At 41.9% G+C, this 22,164-nt stretch overlaps 1 protein-coding gene across 1 annotated transcript in view; it reads left to right on the top strand.

The window, feature by feature from the left end:
• Positions 1-22,164, top strand: part of MXRA5 (matrix remodeling associated 5) — a 97,901-nt gene that overhangs the window by 39,590 nt on the left and 36,147 nt on the right. Inside the window, exons 2-4 of the mRNA XM_063955512.1 lie at positions 10,988-11,198; positions 14,108-14,237; positions 18,769-19,159. Coding sequence (XP_063811582.1) covers positions 10,996-11,198; positions 14,108-14,237; positions 18,769-19,159 — 724 coding nt within the window. The 5' untranslated portion in view covers positions 10,988-10,995. The remainder of the gene's footprint in view (positions 1-10,987; positions 11,199-14,107; positions 14,238-18,768; positions 19,160-22,164) is intronic.

The following is a 22,164-nucleotide window of genomic DNA, read 5'->3' on the forward strand; positions in this document are numbered from 1 at the left end:
TGCTGAAAATATCTACGTTCTCTGCCTGAAAAACGCTCCATATCTGTGCTGCATTGTAGTATATAGTAGGAGGACAGTGCAGAATTTTGCTGACCAGTGACCACCAGTATTATATCAGTACAGTACAGTAGTCCACTGCCCTACCTACCTCTGTGTCGTCAAGTATACTATCCATCCATACCTGTGGCGCATTTAAGTTGTGCGCAGTATATATAGTAGGAGGACAGTGCATAATTTTGCTGACCACCAGTATATAATATATAGCAGTCTGGTACAGTAGTCCACTGCTCTACCTACCTCTGTGTTGTCAAGTATACTATCCATCCGTACCTGTGGTGCATTTAAGTTGTGCGCAGTATATGTAGTAGGAGGACAGTGCATAAATGTGCTGACCACCAGTATATAATATATAGCAGTACGGTACAGTAGTCCACTGCTCTACCTACCTCTGTGTCGTCAAGTATACTATCCATCCATACCCGTGGGGCATTTAAGTTGTGCGCAGTATATATAGTAGGAGGACAGTGCATAATTGTGCTGACCACCAGTATATAATATATAGCAGTACGGTACAGTAGGCCATTGCTATTGATATATTACTGGCATATAATTCCACACATTAAAAAATGGAGAACAAAAATGTGGAGGGTAAAATAGGAAAGATCAAGATCCACTTCCACCTCGTGCTGAAGCTGCTGCCACTAGTCATGGCCGAGACGATGAAATGCCATCAACGTCGTCTGCCAAGGCCGATGCCCAATGTCATAGTAGAGAGCATGTAAAATCCAAAAAACAAAAGTTAGGTAAAATGATCCAAAAATCAAAATTAAAATCGTCTGATGATAAGCGTAAACTTGCCAATATGCCATTTACGACACGGAGTGGCAAGGAATGGCTGAGGCCCTGGCCTATGTTCATGGCTAGTGGTTCAGATTCAAATGAGGATGGAAGCACTCATCCTCTCACTAGAAAACTGCAGTGCCACTCCTAGATGGGCCAGGTGTTTGTGTCAGCCACTTGGGTCGCTTAGCTTAGCCACACAGCTACCTCATTGCACCTCTTTTTTTCTTTGCATCATGTGCTGTTTGGGGACTATTTTTTAAATCTGCCATCCTGTCTGACACTGCAGTGCCACTCCTAGATGGGCCAGGTGTTTGTATCGGCCACTTGGGTCATTTAGCTTAGTCACACAGCTACCTCATTGCACCTCTTTTTTTCTTTGCATCATGTGCTGTTTGGGGACTATTTTTTTAAATCTGCCATCCTGTCTGACACTGCAGTGCCACTCCTAGATGGGCCAGGTGTTTGTGCCGGCCACTTGGGTCACTTAGCTTAGCCATCCAGCGACCTTGGTGCACCTCTTTTTTTCTTTGCATCATGTGCTGTTTGGGGACTATTTTTTTAAGTGCCATCCTGTCTGACACTGCAGTGCCACTCCTAGATGGGCCAGGTGTTTGTGTCGGCCACTTGGGTCGCTTAAGGCTCGTACACACTGGTCGATATATCGAACGTTCTCTTAAACTGCCGATATATCGCGGGACCGTCGGCCAGTGTATTCACACACTCCATCGTTCACAGACGTATCGCGTCGGCCGCGCAGCACAGCCGACGGCCAATATATCTACCGATATATTGGCGCGTCGCTGTGTGTGTATGGGGCGGTCGGCCGACCGCCCGTACACATGCTGCGGCGGCCGGCGGTGATTGACAGCTGAACTGGGCGGGCGTGTGTACACGCCCTTCCAGTTCATGAAGTCAGTCCCCGACGGATCGGGCAGTGTGTATGCTGATCACACTGCCCGATCCATCCATAGATATATCTGCAGATCAATTGATCTGCAGATATATCTATTAGTGTGTACCCACCTTTAGCTTAGTCATCCAGCGACCTCGGTGCAAATTTTAGGACTAAAAATAATATTGTGAGGTGTGAGGTGTTCAGAATAGACTGGAAATGAGTGGAAATTATGGTTATTGAGGTTAATAATACTATGGGATCAAAATGACCCCCAAATTCTATAATTTAAGCTGTTTTTGAGGGTTTTTGTAAAAAAACACCCGAATCCAAAACACACCGAATCCGCCAAAAAAATTTCAGGGAGGTTTTGCCAAAACGTGTCCGTATCCAAAACACGGCCGCGGAACCGAATCCAAAACCAAAACACAAAACCCGAAAAATGTCCGGTGCACATCACTAATTTAGACACTGTTTGGAGGCTGGAGCCAGACATACACTTACGGCTTGTTTCAAGATCCTGCAGGGACTGATGCCTTTATTGCTGCAATTTTCATGAAATTTAAGGATTTTCTTCATATAACGCCACACTGAAATGGCGTTATATAAAGTAAACTTTTATCAGGAATTTTTGTGTAGTTATGGTTGCTGAATAGCATAAAACGCTAAAGCACAATAGATTGCGATTCACAGCAAGATGGGTATTAACAGAGAAGCTAACTGCCATTAACCTTTGCTGAATAGCGGAGTCTTGATAAAAATGTGTATATGCTCATTTCCGCATTTTTAATGTAAAGATTAATTCCCTAAATAGAGCCCTTGGAGACTGAGATCAGACAGATGCACCTGTTTTATTATCACTTAACTGTTTACCTGGAGATGTACATTGCATTATTAAATATTGCATTTTATGTTTATTTATCCCATGGATTAAATATTTTCAGCTGTTTATTTATTTATTTTCTAAAATTGTTTTTAATATTTTTTTTTTATATTAAAATTGCCTATTTATACTCACGTGCCATCTACAGATGTAGCCAAGTTCATTCATCTTGTGGCACGGGCACATGTGATGTAAGCCGGACTGCGACTATTCTCACCCGCGATGACATCATAGAAAGTCCATGGGACATGTGCGCGATTATATGCAGTGCATGTATATGCACACACTCCCCACGTCAAACAGATTGTGGGTGTGCCTCATTACAGCCAAGCCGAGCTTGACTACACCTATATTTTGTTTTGTGTATTACTCTGTAGATAAATATTGCAGAAATGGTTGAAAATCAGCACAGCACACCCTATTTCTTTCAGGTGTTCAATCCACAGATTTGCTGCTAGTGCATAGCTATATACTAGGCTATTTATGATGACCCTTTTGCTGTAGGACATTGCAGAGGGAGCAGCACTGGCATGGTGAAAAATGGGCCCATTTTCAATTTCTTATTGCTGTAATTAGTGACAATAATAAATTCTTTACCGCCCGAATGAATTAAAAATCACATGCAGGGACAGCAGCGGGAACCCCTCCTTGCAATGTGTAGAGTAAAGTGATCAGAGATCAGATTGCATTGTGATGTGGGACATACAGCGCTTGTAATAAGGATTTCTCTCCAGGTAAGTTATACAATATGACTAATGCCATTTTAAGGCATTAGCTAATGGATCCAAGCTCCAGAATTCTGTGCATTCTGGAGCTTGATAAATCTCACAATATAGAAGCCTCCATAGAAACCTATGGGGGTACTGTTGTAGTTGGAAATTCATATACAGGTTGAGTATCCCATATCCAAATATTCCGAAATACGGAATATTCCGAAATACGGACTTTTTTGAGTGAGAGTGAGATAGTGAAACCTTGCAATGTGTAGAGTAAAGTGATCAGAGATCAGATTGCATTGTGATGTGGGACATACAGCGCTTGTAATAAGGATTTCTCTCCAGGTAAGTTATGCAATATGACTAATGCCATTTTAAGGCATTAGCTAATGGATCCAAGCTCCAGAATTCTGTGCATTCTGGAGCTTGATAAATCTCACAATATAGAAGCCTCCATAGAAACCTATGGGGGTACTGTTGTAGTTGGAAATTCATATACAGGTTGAGTATCCCATATCCAAATATTCCGAAATACGCAATATTCCGAAATACGGACTTTTTTGAGTGAGAGTGAGATAGTGAAACCTTTGTTTTTTGATGGCTCAATGTACACAAACTTTGTTTAATACACAAAGTTATTAAAAATATTGTATTAAATGACCTTTAGGCTGTGTGTATAAGGTGTATATGAAACATAACTGAATTGTGTGAATGTACACACACTTTGTTTAATGCACAAAGTTATAAAAAATATTGTCTAAAAGTACCTTCAGGCTGTGTGTATAATGTGTATATGTAACATAAATACATTCTGTGCTTAGACTTAGGTCCCATCACCATGATATATCATTATGGTATGCAATTATTCCAAAATACGGAAAAATCCGATATCCAATATACCTCTGGTCCCAAGCATTTTGGATAAGGGATACTCAACCTGTAATTCCTTATGAGGATACTTACATTTTGCGGCTATCCCCATAAAATGACAGTTTTTATGGGGATTTCCAGCAATATGTGTTTAATAAATAAGCCTCAAAGTATTTTTGCTTTTGTTTTTTAAACACCTTCAGGTTATTGTGGCCAACCGAGCCTAACACTTACCATTCAATTCATCATATACTGTACTCTCAGTTTCAAGGGCGGAAATGGAGCGTTGCGGGGGCGGGAGCAACCAAATAGGGACGGTGTGGCGTGAATGAGGGGCGTGATCACAGCAGCTGTGTGACATCACACGCAGCCGCAGCGATCGAAAACATGGCGGCGGGCCTCCTGCAGGCAAGAACTATCCTCAGTTTCTGCTAACAAGTAGAAATTGCAATGCGTTCGCAATTTCTGCTTGTTGAACGGGGGGAGGCGCGGACCAGCATGCTGGGCAGCCCCCAGCATGCAATCCTTACTGAATTAGGCCCTTTATGCAGACTGTATCAGTTTATCATAAGTGCAGGTCATGGGCAATAATCAAAGTATGATCCCATTCTCTCCCACTCTATCTGAGACACCCCAGACAAAGGCACTAGGGGGAATTCAATTGTGCCTGATACATTTTCACAAGAAAACAGTGGACTTTTGGGCCTAATTCAGGTTGGATTGCAGTGTGCAGTTGGATCCAACCGCAAATATTGAGAAAAACATGCGGGCACATGCACAGCACCCGTCCTGCGCATGTGCCACATTTTCAGTGGGGGCCACCGAAAATGTGATCGCGGGGCGGGGGCAGTGCTCTGCTTCGAGGGAGGAGACAGAGCGTTGCGGGGGCGGTGAAGCACAGAGAGGCGGGCAAACGTGGGTGTTTTGGGGGCATGATTACGATAGCTGCGTGATGTCACCTGCAGCCACCGTGTTCAAGAACATGGCGGCTGGACTCTTGTGGGCGCAGCTAAGCTGCGCTGGCAGGCGCCATTTTTAGTTTCTGTTAACAAGCAGAAATTGCTATGCATTCGCAATTTCTGCTTGTTGTGTCGGTCAGCAAGCTGGACGGACTTGCAATCCTTACTGAATTCGGCCCTTTATTAGGATATTACTGCAGCTAGGTCTGAGACCGGGGCGGATTCGGAACAAAAAGTGACCCTGTTAAATTTTGTAGAAGTGGCCTATTCAGGTTGGTTCGCTATAGTACAAGGATCGCAATCGAGCGATTTTTGTACTACTGCGCATGTGCTGTGTTCGCACAGCGCATGCACGACTAGCAAAGTGTGATCGCATCCAGGAGGATTGACCTTGATTGATGGAAAAAATGGTGACGGGCTGTCTGCCTTCACAGCCCGGGCCATCTGCCTTCACAGTCGGGCAGTGATGGCAGGGAGCATCCACGGTTGCTGTGACCGCAATGTAATTGCAGCAAGATCACAATTACGTTGCGGTCACAGCCCCTTGGAGATGGGTAGCATGCAGGATGGCTACCAGCATACGATGGAAACTATTGCAGATTCTGCTTTTTAGCAGACTCAGCAATCCAACGTGAATAGGGTCTCTAGGCAGCACAAGAGGTATAACATTTTGTGTAGTCATGGCAGCATCACTGGGTGGCAGAGTTGCTGTACTGCAGAAATGGAATAGTAGAATGAATGGGGACAATGCAGTGTACTGAGTGTGGTTGGCTGCCTGTCATGTGGGGAGTAGGGCCACATGACAATCCACAAAGCAGACCCCATAGACACGTTGCCCTACCAGGAATCTTCCTGGTGAGCCCTATGACCAATCCTCCCCTGTCTACCCCTTTAAAGGGTTGCACCTATACAGTATCTAGCCTCCCTGCATGTTAAAGAGCCCTTCTTGTCATGCCATGTCATGGAGTGACTCAGTAAATTTTGCGAATAGGATGCGCAAGCAGCTTATACTGATTACAATGATATGCGGCATGCCTACATTTTGTGTGTGACTGTTTTCCTAGAAAGCACTGTAACATACAATTTCATATGCAGATACAGCCGCAGACGCACACAGAATATATGTATGCCACATACAGTATAATTTTAATCAACAGATTCTGCTTGTGCGTCCTATTCACATAGCTTGGAGAATAAGATGCATTTTTGTCAAAAAAGACGCCCAGTGCTAATGGAGTTGCACAGGACCTGTCGGCTCACTCATGCCAGGCATCTCCCACTACGTGGTGTACTGAGGCAAGATGTATGAGGACACACCTGTATATTACAGAGCATGGTATGTGCTGCAGTATGCACAATATACAGTACCATACACACTCCCACTAAAACTCATCATGACTTTTACTGTGAAACTATGGGTGCAGGCAGCAAAACTACCCACATGGACTGCATTCAGGGTAATGGTTGGAAATTACCTGTAACTTAATTTGTTTCTTAAATACAGGAAACTGCACATAAAAGCAGCAGGAGGACATACTTCTCGTCTCATCTTGGTTGGAATAGCTGTCTTTGAATTCTAAGTAGCCTGGACATTCATAAAGTTTGCCTCTTCTGGCTGTTACAAAGGCAGGGGTGATTTCCATATATGTGGTTCTAATAAAAACCTATAGTTTAACACTATTATATTTATTTATTATAATTCCATCCCCTGTCATACTCCAGTCATGCCTCACTGCCAACAAGAAAAACAGAAATGAGACAGTGCTGACTGAGATGGATTGTCGATAAAATTACAATAATATTTAATTAATTAAAATTACAATAAAATATTTAAATGAAATAGGTCTCACTGCACTAATGAGCTTATAGTCACCATACATATAGATTAATCACTTGCCGCTTGATCCAATGTCCCCAGGGGACCCGCACAATTAGAATGCCCCTTATCCTGGGGTTGTTGCACAATCCCCTGGGCCGAATGCTTGTAATAACAACGCTGGAGGAATAACTGTCCCAGTAGTGTGGCAATACAACAGGAAAATCCTCACCAGTAGTGCGTAGTTGTGATGATGTTCAGTCCTTGTTATATGGATGTGGGTACAAATAACAGCGCTTTTTTGGCAGAGTCCACAGAGGTCCAAGCGGTGATAAATAGTCAGTGAAAAGGTGACACAGGCTCACACCTGACGTGTTTCACAGCTAACTGCTGCTTTATCAAAGGATTGTGCAACAACCCCAGGATAAGGGACATTCTAATTGTGCGGGTCCCCTGGGGACATTGGATCAAGCGGCAAGTGATTAATCTAAATGTATGGTGACTATAAGCTCATTAGTGCAGTGAGACCTATTTCATTTAAATATTTTATTGTAATTTTAATTCATTAAATATTATTGTAATTTTATCGACAATCCATCTCAGTCAGCGCTGTCTCATTTCTGTTTTTCTTGTTTGTATGTATGATGTTATAGGTGTGACTAGCCTATCTAGACAGCTGCTAAATACACATTAATTGGAGCTACAGCTTGAGCGCCCCTTCCAACCCAGTTGGTTATTTCTGTTCATGCCTCACTGCCAACCTAATTATCTCTCTGATTGCCACACTCTTTGCCCTTTCGCATGCCTACTTATAACACCATCATTGCTCTCTCATACCTCTCCTTACCCACCTCCATAAAAAATAATGTGGCCGTCAGGGTGTTTCTGGGTACTCCTAAACTTACAGTGTGCTACTGTAAGGTGTCCTACTGCGCAAATCTTAGTTGAAAACAGAAGTCTCTATGAGCCCCTACTTAATCTTAATATAGATTACATCACATACAGCAGAGCAGCATCTAGAGTCTCTTTTCCATCTTCCCTGATGGGCCATCTCCGACGCCAGGCCCCTATAGCATCTATCCAAATTCTGTAATTACATCCAAGAACAGAGGTAAAAAGGAATGTGAATATCGTTTAGGTAAATGTATGAGATTGCTGGAGATAATTAAAGCTAATCCGTTTTTGATATTTTGGGATTGAGCAGATGTAAGTGATTGTGGCTTGGTACTATTACAGTATGTGATGAGGCAGAGCCAAGCTGCAGCTTGGAGATCAGTTCAAAATCATACTTCAAAACATTAAACTCTTCCAAAATTGCATTGCACTGAAAGGCTCAAATTGCTGTCAGATGATTAGTCAGATTGCCCCTCTATATATTTCATATTGTGCATTAACAGCAGATACAGTACTTCTGGCAAAATATCATTATTATAATATTTGAAGTGGAGGAAAGGAGTAACATAAGATAATCATTAGCCTCACTTGAGAAAAGAATATAATGGGTCTTTTCTGGAAAACTCTAGTATTTGGATTTACCTGTAGTACATTAAGGTCTCTGCTGTCAAAGCTACAATATTTGACATGTTTTATATACCCATCAATATATTGTGTTCTGCCAAGAGATCTCATATTACGGCTCTCTGACAAAGTAATTTGGAAAACGTACTTTTAGGAATTATCTCCTGGCAACAGTTTGTTTACGAATAACGCTGATGTCTAAGGTTTAATAGAAATTGTCTTTCCAAAATGTGTTATAGGCTCAGAACAATTGTTTCTAGCTTTCAAAATGAATGGCTCAATTTCATCTCTGCATTTAGGAAAAATAAAAGCATCAGATCTAATATGACAGCAGGCTCCTATTATCCCCATTTAACATTCCAATCCTATGAAAGGTACACAGCTGTCATTTCCAGCAATGTAACCTTTATCCTCAACACACTGCTACAAAATGTGTGCGGCATGCACCTTATAATGAATTCTGATGATAAACCGAGTGGAAAAAAATGCCAAAAGTTTTAGTCACTGACTCCATAACAAAATAGCAGTAAAAGTGATAGCACAGTATATATTAGCATCTATTTATATAGCACCAGCATACTCCACAGCCCTTTTACACTTGGAAATAAATCCACTTGTGGGTCCTGTTCAAAATTTTGAGTTTCAGTTAATCCAAAAGCATTGGATGTGTCAAACAAATTGATTGGGAACAATGCCCCAGAACTCACACATATGGCTAAATCATGTAATATCCTGCAAGAAGCAGCAGCATTTTGTGCGAGTGTGGATGGATTTTTAAAGCTGCAATTGTTTACATGGCAAAACCAACCTGGTTATGCCAAGTAAATGATTGCTGCTTTTAAAATCTGGCCAGACTCGCATGAAATTCCGCATCCATTATGTTTATTGGTTGCACAATTCTGTGGCAGTTATGTGACTAGCAGGGGTGTAGAGAGCCACGCGGGGCCCTGGTAGGGAGGGTGTGTGGCTAATAAAGTGGGTGTGATGATGCCGGTTAATATTAAATAATTTTAAAAAATGGAATAATTCCATGGGGGCACACGCTTCCTACCTTACATGATCAGGAAGCCGGTCCCCCCTCCCCGGCCAGCGCCATCTTCCCAGTGATATTTGGGAAGATGATGCTGGCCACTAGAGAGCAAAGACTCTGACATATTGCCAGAGTCTTTGCTTTCAACATGCACCGCCATCTTCCCAAAGATTTCACAGGGGAAATGGCACCGGCCACAGGTATACTCCATATACTTGGACTTCCAGCTGCACATGCTACAGAAAAGAAATAGGAACATTTATAAAGAAAATAGAAAACAAAAATATTTGTTAATATATTTGGCTAAGGAAAAATGGAGTTCTCTGCTGTTGCCATGCTGGCCTTGCTAAATAGACGTTACCTGGAGCTGCCAATGAATGCTATTACCAGTGATACACTGGAAGGTGCTGTTTAAAAATAGATAGGAGGTGGGATGTAATGTAAGTTTTTTTGCGGGATAAAACCCACACCTACTAGCACATTAGAAGGTGCGAGTTTGTCCCAAAACTTACCCAATGTAATAGCCTGCGAGTTTCTAAGCTTGAGGCTATTACATTGTGCGAGTGTGTATGAGTTTTCTAGAATGAAAACTCGCACAATACAATGTGAGTTTCATTACAGTATGTGAGTTTGACAGAAGCATGTACAGATCATTAAGAATCATACATGCTTCCATCTGTAAAAGTGCTGAAATAGTAAAAAGAAATTAAAAAATCTACCGTCTCCCCCCCCCCCCCCTTCACACACACTCCCTGGCCAAAAAAAAAAAAAAAAAAAAGCGTAACCATCCATTGGGCCGGTCCTGTGGGCTGTGGGTGCCAGGCTGACAGCCATTGTGTAAAATTAATAAATATTGTCTTTTACGTGTGTACAGGTCTCAGCAAACCTCCCACACATGCTGATACTTGGAGAACCACAAGTACAAGAATGTGAGGCATTGAAGGACCCGCTGGTACCTGTAGTTCCATCTGTCAGAATAAATATTACAAAGGGACATGGCCTAACAAAAGGGAGCGTGGCCTTGCGGGGACCTCCATTTCTTCACTCTGGGGGTGTGTCCAGCATACCCGGAGATGCTGGCTACCCCCGGAGACTGGGCTGAGTGCAGTGCCGGCTCTTCATGTGTGACAGGAGCTGAGAGCTGCAGGTAATTATCACACTGCAGCACTTGGCTCCTGTCACTGCAGAAGAGTTGGCACTTTGGTGTCACCCCTTTCTAGGGTGACACCTGGGTGCAGACCACACCCAGCTTGTGATGCCACTGGAGTTACTAACTCTCAGTATGCCATGGTAAAGAAGTTTCTTTTGGGAATGATTGACATATTATGACCTCTCTAGGTAATTTGAGCAAACTTTTGTGTGACATGTTGTTTACTACTATTTGGTTTTCTATAGCTCTGTAATATTAGTCACTAATTATAAAAATATGTCAAAATAGGTTTTGTTTTGTTTTTCTACAGGAGCAAAGATGAAGACATTAACCAGAATGTATTACAAGACACATTTATGGTTGTTGCCGGCAATTGTTATATTCTTGAGGCTTCCACACAGCTCCTTGTCCTGTCCTCACCCATGTGCCTGCTATGTCAATTCTGAAGTCCATTGCACTTTTCGATCTCTAGCAACAGTTCCAACAAGAATACCTAAGCATGTGGAAAGAATAAATTTAGGGTTTGTATGATACTTTGTTTTATTTACATAAATCTGAACTCATCCAGATTTAAATTAAAAGTGAATATATTAAGTCCATTGGGTATCTCCAACGTGTTAGTTTTCCTAGTTAAACATGTAATCAACATACAAATGAAAGCGCTAATAAATTATGATGCATAAATAAGTTTAGGGGAAATGAATGAAACACAGTCTGTAAAATGACAGGAGCTGAATGATTAGTACTTTATCTCTCTCCAAGTTTTGCTAAATCTGCCCGCTAGTGTGGAACCATAGTACACAAATGTGTCCACACATAGTGCTTGGGAATTTCTAGACTGGACAGGACTCACCTGGGTCTCCATGGGATTCAACACAACTGAGCTACTTTCAGTGTGTCATTTACTAAAGATTGAAAGGGAGAATGTGTCATTATTAGGCAAACTGACGTACAGTAGGTATCTTTGCAGGTTTGGAGAGAGCCAAATGAGTAATCAAAGTTGCAATTACATACCCATGTACAATAAATATATAATATGTATAAACAAATTTTGTATCTACGAAGGAGCTGTATCAAACCACATAACAAGTGAAAAAGTGGACCAGTGGAGAGTTTGCCCATACCAGCCGATCAGATTCTACTGTAGCTAACCCTTATAAGTACTTTCTGTAACGTTATAGGCAGAAGTTAATTGGTTGCTATGGGTACCTCACTTATCCACTTCACTCTTTAGAAGGTCTAATACATCTCCCCCCTTTGTTACACGCAGCCAATAGAAATGTTTTCAGGGTGTGCTCCTGCAACTAAGACTTAACCTTTCAATTTGCTGCATGATGGTATATTTAAACTACTGTAAATGACTGGAACTGCAAGATAGTGGGGGATAGTTATCTATCCTCATTAGTGGTTCGCAGATGTTCAACTAAAAATCTTATAATGCTAAAGACTATGCCCCTGAAGTGAGCTATTTGATTATAAGGGAGGGATTTAATTAGGTGAGAGTTTGGTCCTACTTGTCAAATTCACTGCAATTTCGCATTGCAAATTACATTTGCAAGTCAATTCCAAACTCTCAGTTTGCTTGTTTTTGTCCGCACCCCCCCCCCCCCCCCCCCCCAAAGTAGGTAAAAAGATGTGGCAAATCTATATTTCAAGGTTAAAATGTCTGGGACTTGCATCAGAGCCCCTTGGACCCCCCCCCCCCCCTTCCCACCCCCATGACTAATTAGGCATTTGGAAGTGTTCAAGAAGCTTAATTAGGCCATTTACTACATGTCATTTTTGGGGTAAAGAAAACCAAACCACTAAATGGGCTCAAAGTACCCCTAAATCAACTGTTTTGTTAGTTTAGGCACCCCAAATTTAATTGTATTAATTTCAATGAATAATAATTGCTTTTTAACATTTTTTTAGATAAAAAAATGAAAATTAGCCTCAAATTACCCCCAAATCACTTTTTTTTTTGCATTTTTTGTTACATTCTTTTGTAGTTTACTGAAATTCGTAAGCTTTTTACTTGATTTAATTTTTTTTTTTTATGCACAAATCAGCCATTTGGCGACTTTTACAGTACTTTCCTTATACCCACTAATAGTATTCTATGTGATTCTGCTAATGAAGTTGTTGCTCTTTGGGGGTCTAGGAAGGAGTGTGCAAGTAGTAGTAGTGCAAATTGTAATTTCTAATTGAATTGTGCGAATCTATGTGCGCGCATGAAGACAAAGTCTGTGACTGTATAGGCAAAGTGTGCAAGTTTATTTCCTTTTGCAATTGTGCACCTAATTGAATTCCCACTAAGAGTTTTTATCCTGGTTTGTGTCAGCATTTCACTGTTTTGTTACATGTTGGCCTTGTCAGTCACTTATTTTGACTTTACTGGTATAGTTTTTTTTACCCTTTACTACTGTATTTGGCTACAGATTGCATAGCTTTTATTATTTATTTACTGTATTTAATTTTTCTTTTTAGTTCATCTTTATGACACTATGGGCAAGATGTATTAATGATTATATTTACTGTATAATGCAATCATTAACAAACATTTTCGCACACTAATCTCCAGTATAGTCGGCTGGCAAGTATTATCCTCTTATTGCCAGGACAGCTCTATAATACAATGCTGACCCGAGGATGACTTGACTTCCGGGTTCCTGACCTTGAGGTTAATATGAGAAGCTATCAGCCTGTGCATGCACATGGGAGCTGTGATGGAGAAGGACCCACAGGCCCCTGTAGCCAACACCATCTATTAGTGGCACTGGCTAGGGGGGACACGCTCTGAAACAGTTATGCTTTCAGGAGCTTGATACTGTATCTCCATTATCTGTTGCGGACCTTTTTAATATATATGGTGTATTTGTATAAGTTAACAATTAAAAATTATAGATCAATCAATATATTACACTTAATTCTAAGAACTAAAAGCTGACCTTAAATTACCTTGGCACCCCACATTATACATATAAGATATAAATCACACATGGGTTTGGATATCAGATGCGGTTTCAGCCTCAGAACTGTGGGATAGAAGATACAATGGTTTGGCTGAGAAAACCTACAGGCACATACTAAACTGCTGCTTAGTAAATCTCCCCTATGTAACATTTTACAGGTACATTTATGCTAAAAAAAAAGAAGTACACATATTCATGGGTTTGAAGCTTTAATTCAAAACTGTTATTGTTGTTTTACAGGTCAAAATGACTAATTATATTGTTAGTCTCATTGTTATAAAACTGCTAATATTTTACTACCATTTATATATTCTGTAGGTATTAATATTATGATATGTATATGCCCTTGGATCTCATTTTAATACATGTTTTACAATCTACCATTCCATGCCTGAGGTCATCTTTTGGCTGTAACACAAATGAAATGCATATATACTGTACAGCATTTTCCAAAAAATATTTTCTGTTTCCAACAGGTTCAACAGTATTCAGTTCATACCTGAAAATGCCTTCTCAGGACTTTCGAAGCTGGAGATGCTTTTAATTCATAGCAATGACGTGCAAAATATCCCCAATGGTGCTTTTAAAGACTTAAGTTCTCTGCAGGTAATATGCTTATTTGATATTGTATTTTTTTGGTACAGTATAACACTTTTGGAAATAAATATGTACAGTGTATTCCTGATGGCTTATTCTGGTAGAAGAATTATTGCCCAGTAGCTGTCACACTTAGCTGTCACACTTAAATAATTGTATCGGTTTGTAACTTTCTGGATGGACTCACTTGCAAACAATCTTATTGTTTGCATTATATTATGATGCAGTTCAGAAAATACTTTTTACATCAATAAATGGTTAAGTGACAATGTGGCAGATGTATTAAGCCTGGAGAAGTGATAAAGCAGTGATAAATGGAAGGTGATAATGCACCAGCCAATCAGCTATTAACTGTCATTTTTCAAACCTGTAATGATTGGCTGGTGTATTATCACCTTCCATTTATCACTTCTTTTTCACAGCTTTATCACTTCTCCAGGCTTAATACATTTTCCCCTAAGTCCCTAGAAGTCTCAAAATGGCTTAAGGCAGGCATGTCCAAACTGCGGGCCTCCAGCTGTTGTGAAACTACATATCGCAGCATGCCCTGACACAGTTTTGCTGTCAGAGAATGCTAAAGCTGTGTCAGGGCATGCTGGGATGTGTAGTTTCTCAACAGCTGGAGGGCCGCAGTTTGGACATGCCTGGCTTAAGGCAACTTTATCATGTTATAATGCCTGATTACAGAAAGCAACCATTTGTTTGCATTTATAGAAAACACCATTAATTATGTAAATGGTATCCAATGAAGCAAGACTTTACAAGTAAAAATTTCCCAATATTGATGCCTGCAGTCAAGCAGAACTTTCTGAAATTAATTTTAGGCATTGTTTAATTTTACATTTATTTGTTTCCTCTGTGAAGATGTCAGAGTGTAACCTACAGTATTTTAAAGTATGTGGGGTGAGAATTTATCTAGCCAGTCAATGCAGTAGAATTTCAGTAGGATTCTAGACCAAGGAATTTTTTTTAAACTCTGTTCCTAAAGTACCTCTGGATTTCCTTATTTATCTTTAGTAAATTCATCTGTTTTATTTTGTTAAGAAGCATCCTACCAATTCCCACAGAAAAATCATCAGAGCATGAACTCTGGATACCTGAAAAAACTCTATTCTAGCACTGTGGCTAGATGCTGTCTTATAACCTTCACATGGTTAGACCTACTGTATCTTTATTCAGAGTATTAAAATGTTAACAATGCAAGTGTGTAATGAATGAGCATGAATCTACGTAACTTTCTCTTTTAGGCACCAACATAAATCTGGTGGTTCCCACTGCATGTAAAATCTTTTCCAGTTATCATAAAGAAAGAATACTGCAACATATTGTTAATTGTTCTAATTACTTTTTGCACATTGAAAATTGTCAGACACTGGGGTATATTTACTAAGGTCCCGATTTTGACCGAGATGCCGTTTTTTCTTCAAAGTGTCATCTCGGTAATTTACTAAACTCAAATCACGGCAGTGATGAGGGCATTCGTAATTTTTTGGAAGTCCAAGAAAAAAATTCAGAATGAATACACCATCGGTCAAAACGCGGCTGTTTAAGTATGAATCTCGGTAATTTACTAAGAAGTGCAAAGCAACAAAAAAAAAACACTGCCGTGAAAAATTACAACTCGTAAAAAAGTGCTAAAAAAACCAGACCTGCTTTTTTTTCCCCGTGATTGGATAGGCATGCACGGATCCATGAGATCCGTGCATGTATATCAGTGGGAAGGGGTGGGAAAGTGGTTATTTTCGGAAAAAAAAATGCGTGGGGTCCCCCCTCCTAAGCATAACCAGCCTCGGGCTCTTTGAGCCGACCCTGGTTGCAGAAATATGGGGGAAAAAATGACAGGGGTTCCCCCATATTTAAGCAACCAGCATCGGGCTCTGCGCCTGGTCCTGGTTCCAAAAATATGGGGGACAAAAAGAGTAGGGGTCCCCCGTATTTCTAAAACCAGCACCGGGCTCCACTAGCTGGACAGATAATGCCACAGCCGGGGGTCACTTTTATATAGTGCCCTGCGGCCGTGGCATCAAAAATCCAACTAGTCACCCCTGGCCGGGGTACCCTGGGGGAGTGGGGACCCCTTCAATCAAGGGGTCCCCCCCCCAGCCAACCAAGTGCCAGGGGTGAAGCCCGAGGCTGTCCCCCCCATCCAATTGGCTGCGGATGGGGGGCTGATAGCCTTTTGTGAAAATGAAAAGATATTGTTTTTAGTAGCAGTACTACAAGGCCCAGCAAGCCTCCCCCGCATGCTGGTACTTGGAGAACCACAAGTACCAGCATGCGGCGGAAAAACGGGCCCGCTGGTACCTGTAGTACTACTACTAAAAAAATACCCAAAAAAAGACAAGACACACACACCTTGAAAGTAAAGATTTATTACATACATCCACACAAACATACAAACATACTTACCTATGGCCCCACGCAGGTCGGTCCTCTTCTCCAGTAGAATCCAAGGGGTACCTGTTGAATAAATTATACTCACCAGCTCCAGGGTCCCAGGCTCCTCGTAGCATCCATTTGTAATCCACGTACTTGAATAAAATAAAAAAACGGACACCCGAGCCACGCACTGAAAGGGGACCCATGTTTGCACATGGGTCCCCTTTCCCCGACTGCCAGAAACCCACTCTGACTTCTGTCTAAGTGGGTTTCTTCAGCCAATCAGGGAGCACCACGTTGTAGCACCCTCCTGATCGGCTGTGTGCTCCTGTACTGTCTGACAGGCGGCACACGGCAGTGTTACAATGTAGCGCCTATGCGCTCCATTGTAACCAATGGTGGGAACTTTCTGCTCAGCGGTGAAGTCACTTTCGGTCAACCGCAGGGCAGAAAGTTCCCACCATTGGTTACAATGGAGCGCATAGGCGCTACATTGTAACACTGCCGCGTGCTGCCTGTCAGTCAGTACAGGAGCACACAGCCGATCAGGAGGGTGCCACAACGTGGCGCTCCCTGATTGGCTGAAGAAACCCACTTAGACAGAAGTCAGAGTGGGTTTCTGGCATTCGGGGAAAGGGGACCCATGTGCAAACATGGGTCCCCTTTCAGTGCGTGGCTCGGGTGTCCGTTTTTTTATTTTATTCAAGTACGTGGATTACAAATGGATGCTACGAGGAGCCTGGGACCCTGGAGCTGGTGAGTATAATTTATTCAACAGGTACCCCTTGGATTCTACTGGAGAAGAGGACCGACCTGCGTGGGGCCATAGGTAAGTATGTTTGTATGTTTGTGTGGATGTATGTAATAAATCTTTACTTTCAAGGTGTGTGTGTCTTGTCTTTTTTTGGGTATTTTTTTAGTAGTAGTACTACAGGTACCAGTGGGCCTGTTTTTCCGCCGCATGCTGGTACTTGTGGTTCTCCAAGTACCAGCATGCGGGGGAGGCTTGCTGGGCCTTGTAGTACTGCTACTAAAAATAATATCTTTTCATTTTCACAAAAGGCTATCAGCCCCCCATCCGCAGCCAATTGGATGGGGGGGACAGCCTCGGGCTTCACCCCTGGCCCTTGGGTGGCTGGGGGGGGGCCCTTGATTGAAGGGGTCCCCACTCCCCCAGGGTACCCCGGCCAGGGGTGACTAGTTGGATTTTTGATGCCACGGCCGCAGGGCACTATATAAAAGTGACCCCCGGCTGTGGCATTATCTGTCCAGCTAGTGGAGCCCGGTGCTGGTTTTAGAAATACGGGGGAACCCTACTCTTTTTGTCCCCCGTATTTTTGGAACCAGGACCAGGCGCAGAGCCCGATGCTGGTTGCTTAAATATGGGGGAACCCCTGTCATTTTTCCCCCCATATTTCTGCAACCAGGGTCGGCACAAAGAGCCCGAGGCTGGTTATGCTTAGGAGGGGGGACCCCACGCATTTTTTTTCTCCGTTTTACAGTGTTTATTTAAAAAAAAAAAAAAAAAAAAAAGAACCCCAGCACGGATCACACAGATTCGGCCGAGATTCATTTTGAAAAAGTCGGCAGTGTTTTGCTAATCACTGCCGTAAAAAAGGTAAAAAAAACACGAATGACATCGACATCGGAACAAATGAAAAATCCGAATACGACAGCTTAGTAAATTAGTCGTAAAAATAAATTCAAAAAGTTGCAGTTTTACACTTTCGATGTCATTCGTGATTGAACTTTGACCTTTTTCCGAAAATTACGAATGTTAGTAAATATACCCCACTGTGTACAGGGCTGTCTTGAAAGTTTTGTAGGCCTTGGGCAAAGCGATGGACTAGGGACCCTACTCACCCATTCAGCGGGATAAATCAAAATAAATTCATAACCTACCCCTCCTGTGGTCCAGCTCCTTCTCTCCACATGCTTCCATACAGTGAATTGCTGTCAGCACTCTCATTGGTGGATAGCTCCAGTCATCTACCAATCAGCATGCTGACAGCCATTCACTATCTATCTTTAGGCTGGGAGGCAGGTAGTAAATGCTGCCTGACCACCTTGAGTGTGTGTACAACTCTACAATAGAATGTTATGCCTTTGGAAATACAAGTTCTAGCTGTAGTCAAAAAACATTTTTTTTTTTCCCTAATAGGTTTTCAAAATGAGCTACAACAAGCTGAAAGTTATTAACAGCCACACATTTCATGGACTTTTTGGTTTAACCAGGTTACATGTTGACCATAATAAAATTGGATTCATACATCCCAATGCATTTAATGGCTTAATTGCCTTAAGACTGCTTCATCTAGAAGGGAACTTGCTTCAGCAAATTCATGCCAACACCTTCTGCACTTTTAATTTTTTGGGCTATTTTAGACAATCAACATTGAAACACCTTTACTTATCAGACAACATGATTCAGACACTGCCTGCAGCCATGATTAAAACAATACCATTGCTAGAGAATTTATATCTCCATGGCAACCCATGGGCCTGTGACTGCCAATTAAAATGGCTGCTTGAATGGGATGAACAATCCAATGGTAAGTGTCATTTAAATGATTTTATAGTAATAACAATTTGCTAATCAGTATATATACTTTGCATTAACATTGACCATATCCATGAAATGAAAAAAATCTCTTACACAAAATAATTGATTATTTACCCTGTTATAGTGTATATTTCAACACAAGGGATTGCTGTTTGTCATGTTGTTGTGACTCATAGATATATACTTATTGAATGTTGTCCAATGTCATTTCATTTCTGCATGTGGTGAGATGAATCCATGCATGGAAAGATTCACATTTTAGCTTAATAAGACATACCAAAATACACCAACACCAGGATTTCTACACCCAGGCAGGCAGAGGCATTTTATGAGGAGATGTCGCCGGGGTGTAGTGTCTGGACCTTTAGTACATGACACCCCATAGTGAGCAAATTCTCTACAATACAGTGTAATTCAATAACTTTTTACTGACTGCTATTCTAATTTATTGCTTTATTTATCAAAGACCAGGGACCATTAAAAGTTTAATCTAGCCTTAGTTTTGCATATTGAACTTCTCTGTATTAACACTACTAACTTGGTCTAGGTTACTATAATTAAATTTAGCGCGGGAATTGAAATATATTTTAAATAGTTTATCTAGAAAAAAGTTGTATAATTATATTTATCAGGGACTATATATTAGTGATCCCACTTAAAAAACTAAGAGAAGCAATAGAGGTACTCGCTTCTGGGCACCAAGTGTCTGTATGGGGAAGGGTGCCAACAGAGGTGCCAAGATTGAGATAGGGTATAAGGGACAGAAATGTAGACTCAGCCTAAGCATCTTTACAGCCTGGGCAAGGTACTACCTTTTGCATAAGAGGGTCAGTGCGCAGTATATACTGTACACCCGGCACGTCCCCACCCTCTTCTGCCCTTCCCACCATCTCTCAACCGCATTGCAGAGATAGAAGGTAGGCTCATTATTATTATTATTATTATTATTACATTTTATTTATATGGCATCACTAGTGTTTTGCAGCGACGTACATACGTTGTGCTGTGTCATACTGCATCCAATAATTATGTGGTCATACATCATAACCTTATCTACTGTGGCTGCAGCTGATTTGCGTTTCAGTACTCTAGACTGGGATTTAGAAGAAGACACAAGCTAACAAAGATAGATGTCAATACCAAGAAACTCATCTGCAGTAGAAAGTTCACTTGCTATCCAAAAAACTGTATGCAGTGCCAGATTAAGGTCTACATGGGTCTGGGGCTGAAATTTATGCATTGCCTATTGTGTGCCTTGGCAGGTGGTATACAAGTGGTGTGGCTAGTGAAGTGGGGGTGTGACCGTGGGTGCTGCAGTGTTTAGTGGTTGGGGGTGCAGATAAAATGACATGTTGGCGCTCCCCTCAAACCTCCCCACCCCCTCCCCCAGTGCGGGGGTGCGATTACCTACAGTACGGGTTACTCCTCCTGTAGTGTGCTGCTGCAGCCTGCTGCTATGCCCCATGTCCTCCTAGCTGGCTCTTCATAGATGCATTACTGGGAGGAGGTGGGGATGTCTCAGCAGGCTCAGCATGGCCACATCTCCTCCCATGCATCTGTGAAGAGTCTAGGACAGGATGTGGGGCATAGCAGGCTGTGCCAGCACACTCTTTTTAAAGGAGGATTCACCCGTGGGGATCCAGGGGTAAGTGCTCCCCCTCACATACTCCTGTGTCTCTGTCTTGTATTTTTGGGGGGGCATGGTGCCTTTGTCGCCCCCCCCCATTTCCGATGCCTCTGGGTGTGACCAATGTGGTGTGGGTGTAGTCTACATAGGGGTGTGTGGCTATATTCATGGAGGTCATAGCTACTGCATGCCTTCAACCACTTAATAGTGGAGCTTTAACAAGAAAAAGTATGTGACCACCATATAATGCTGAACATTAGTGACCGCAATATGATTTAGAGAGAAGCACAATGACCACCATATGATACAAATAGCATGCAAAGTAAGTGAAAAGGGGAGTAATGATGGAGCAAAACAGAGTAGATGTGGAAAAATGAGTACATATTGGAGCAATACAAAGCAGATGGGGAAAGGGGTGCAGAGATGTGGGCAAAACAGGGCAGAAAGGTAACTGAGGGCTCCTGAGACACACTTGCTGACACAGATACCACTTACCGACACAGACACACACACACTAATACAGACACACTCACTGACACAAACACTTACTGACACACATACAGTACTTATTAACACACTTACCTACACAGACACTGCTTACTGACAAAGTCTTACTGACAGAAACTACTTACTGACACAGACATCCCTTACTGACAGATTCCAGACACAAGCACAATGACACAGACACACTTACTAACATAGACACACGTACTGACCTAGACACAAGTACTGACACAAATACTTAGTGACAGACACAGTTATTGACACAGATATTACTTATTTTCACTTTCAAACTAATGACAGAAACTCCTTACTGACACAGATACAACTCACTGACACAAACACTCTTACAGGTACAGACACCTCTTACCGACATATACCACCTACTGACAGAATCATCTTACCTACAGACACTTCTAACTGATACAGTGGAAAGAGTAAGTCTGTCTGTGTAGTTAAGTGGTATCTGTGTAAAAAGGGGAATCTGGGTCCATAAGGACTATCTGTGTCAGTAATACCCCTTTTTCATACGTCCTAGAGGATGCTGGGGTCATCATAGAACCATGGGGTATAGACGGGATCCGCAGGGGACATGGGCACTTTAAGACTTTGAAAGGGTGTGAACTGGCTCCTCCCTCTATGCCCCTCCTCCAGACTTCAGTTTTAGAATTGTGCCCAGTGAGACTGGACGCACTACAGGGAGCTCTACTGAGTTTCTCTGAAAAAATACTTTTTGTTAGGATTTTTATGTTCAGGGAGGCTGCTGGCAACAGTCTCCCTGCTTCGTGGGACTTAGGGGAGAGGAGTATGACCCACTTCCAGTGAGTTCAAGGGCTCTGCTTCTGGCTATAGGACACCATTAGCGG

The sequence above is a fragment of the Pseudophryne corroboree genome, chromosome 2 (assembly GCF_028390025.1).
Source record: "Pseudophryne corroboree isolate aPseCor3 chromosome 2, aPseCor3.hap2, whole genome shotgun sequence".
Lineage (NCBI taxonomy): Eukaryota > Metazoa > Chordata > Amphibia > Anura > Myobatrachidae > Pseudophryne > Pseudophryne corroboree.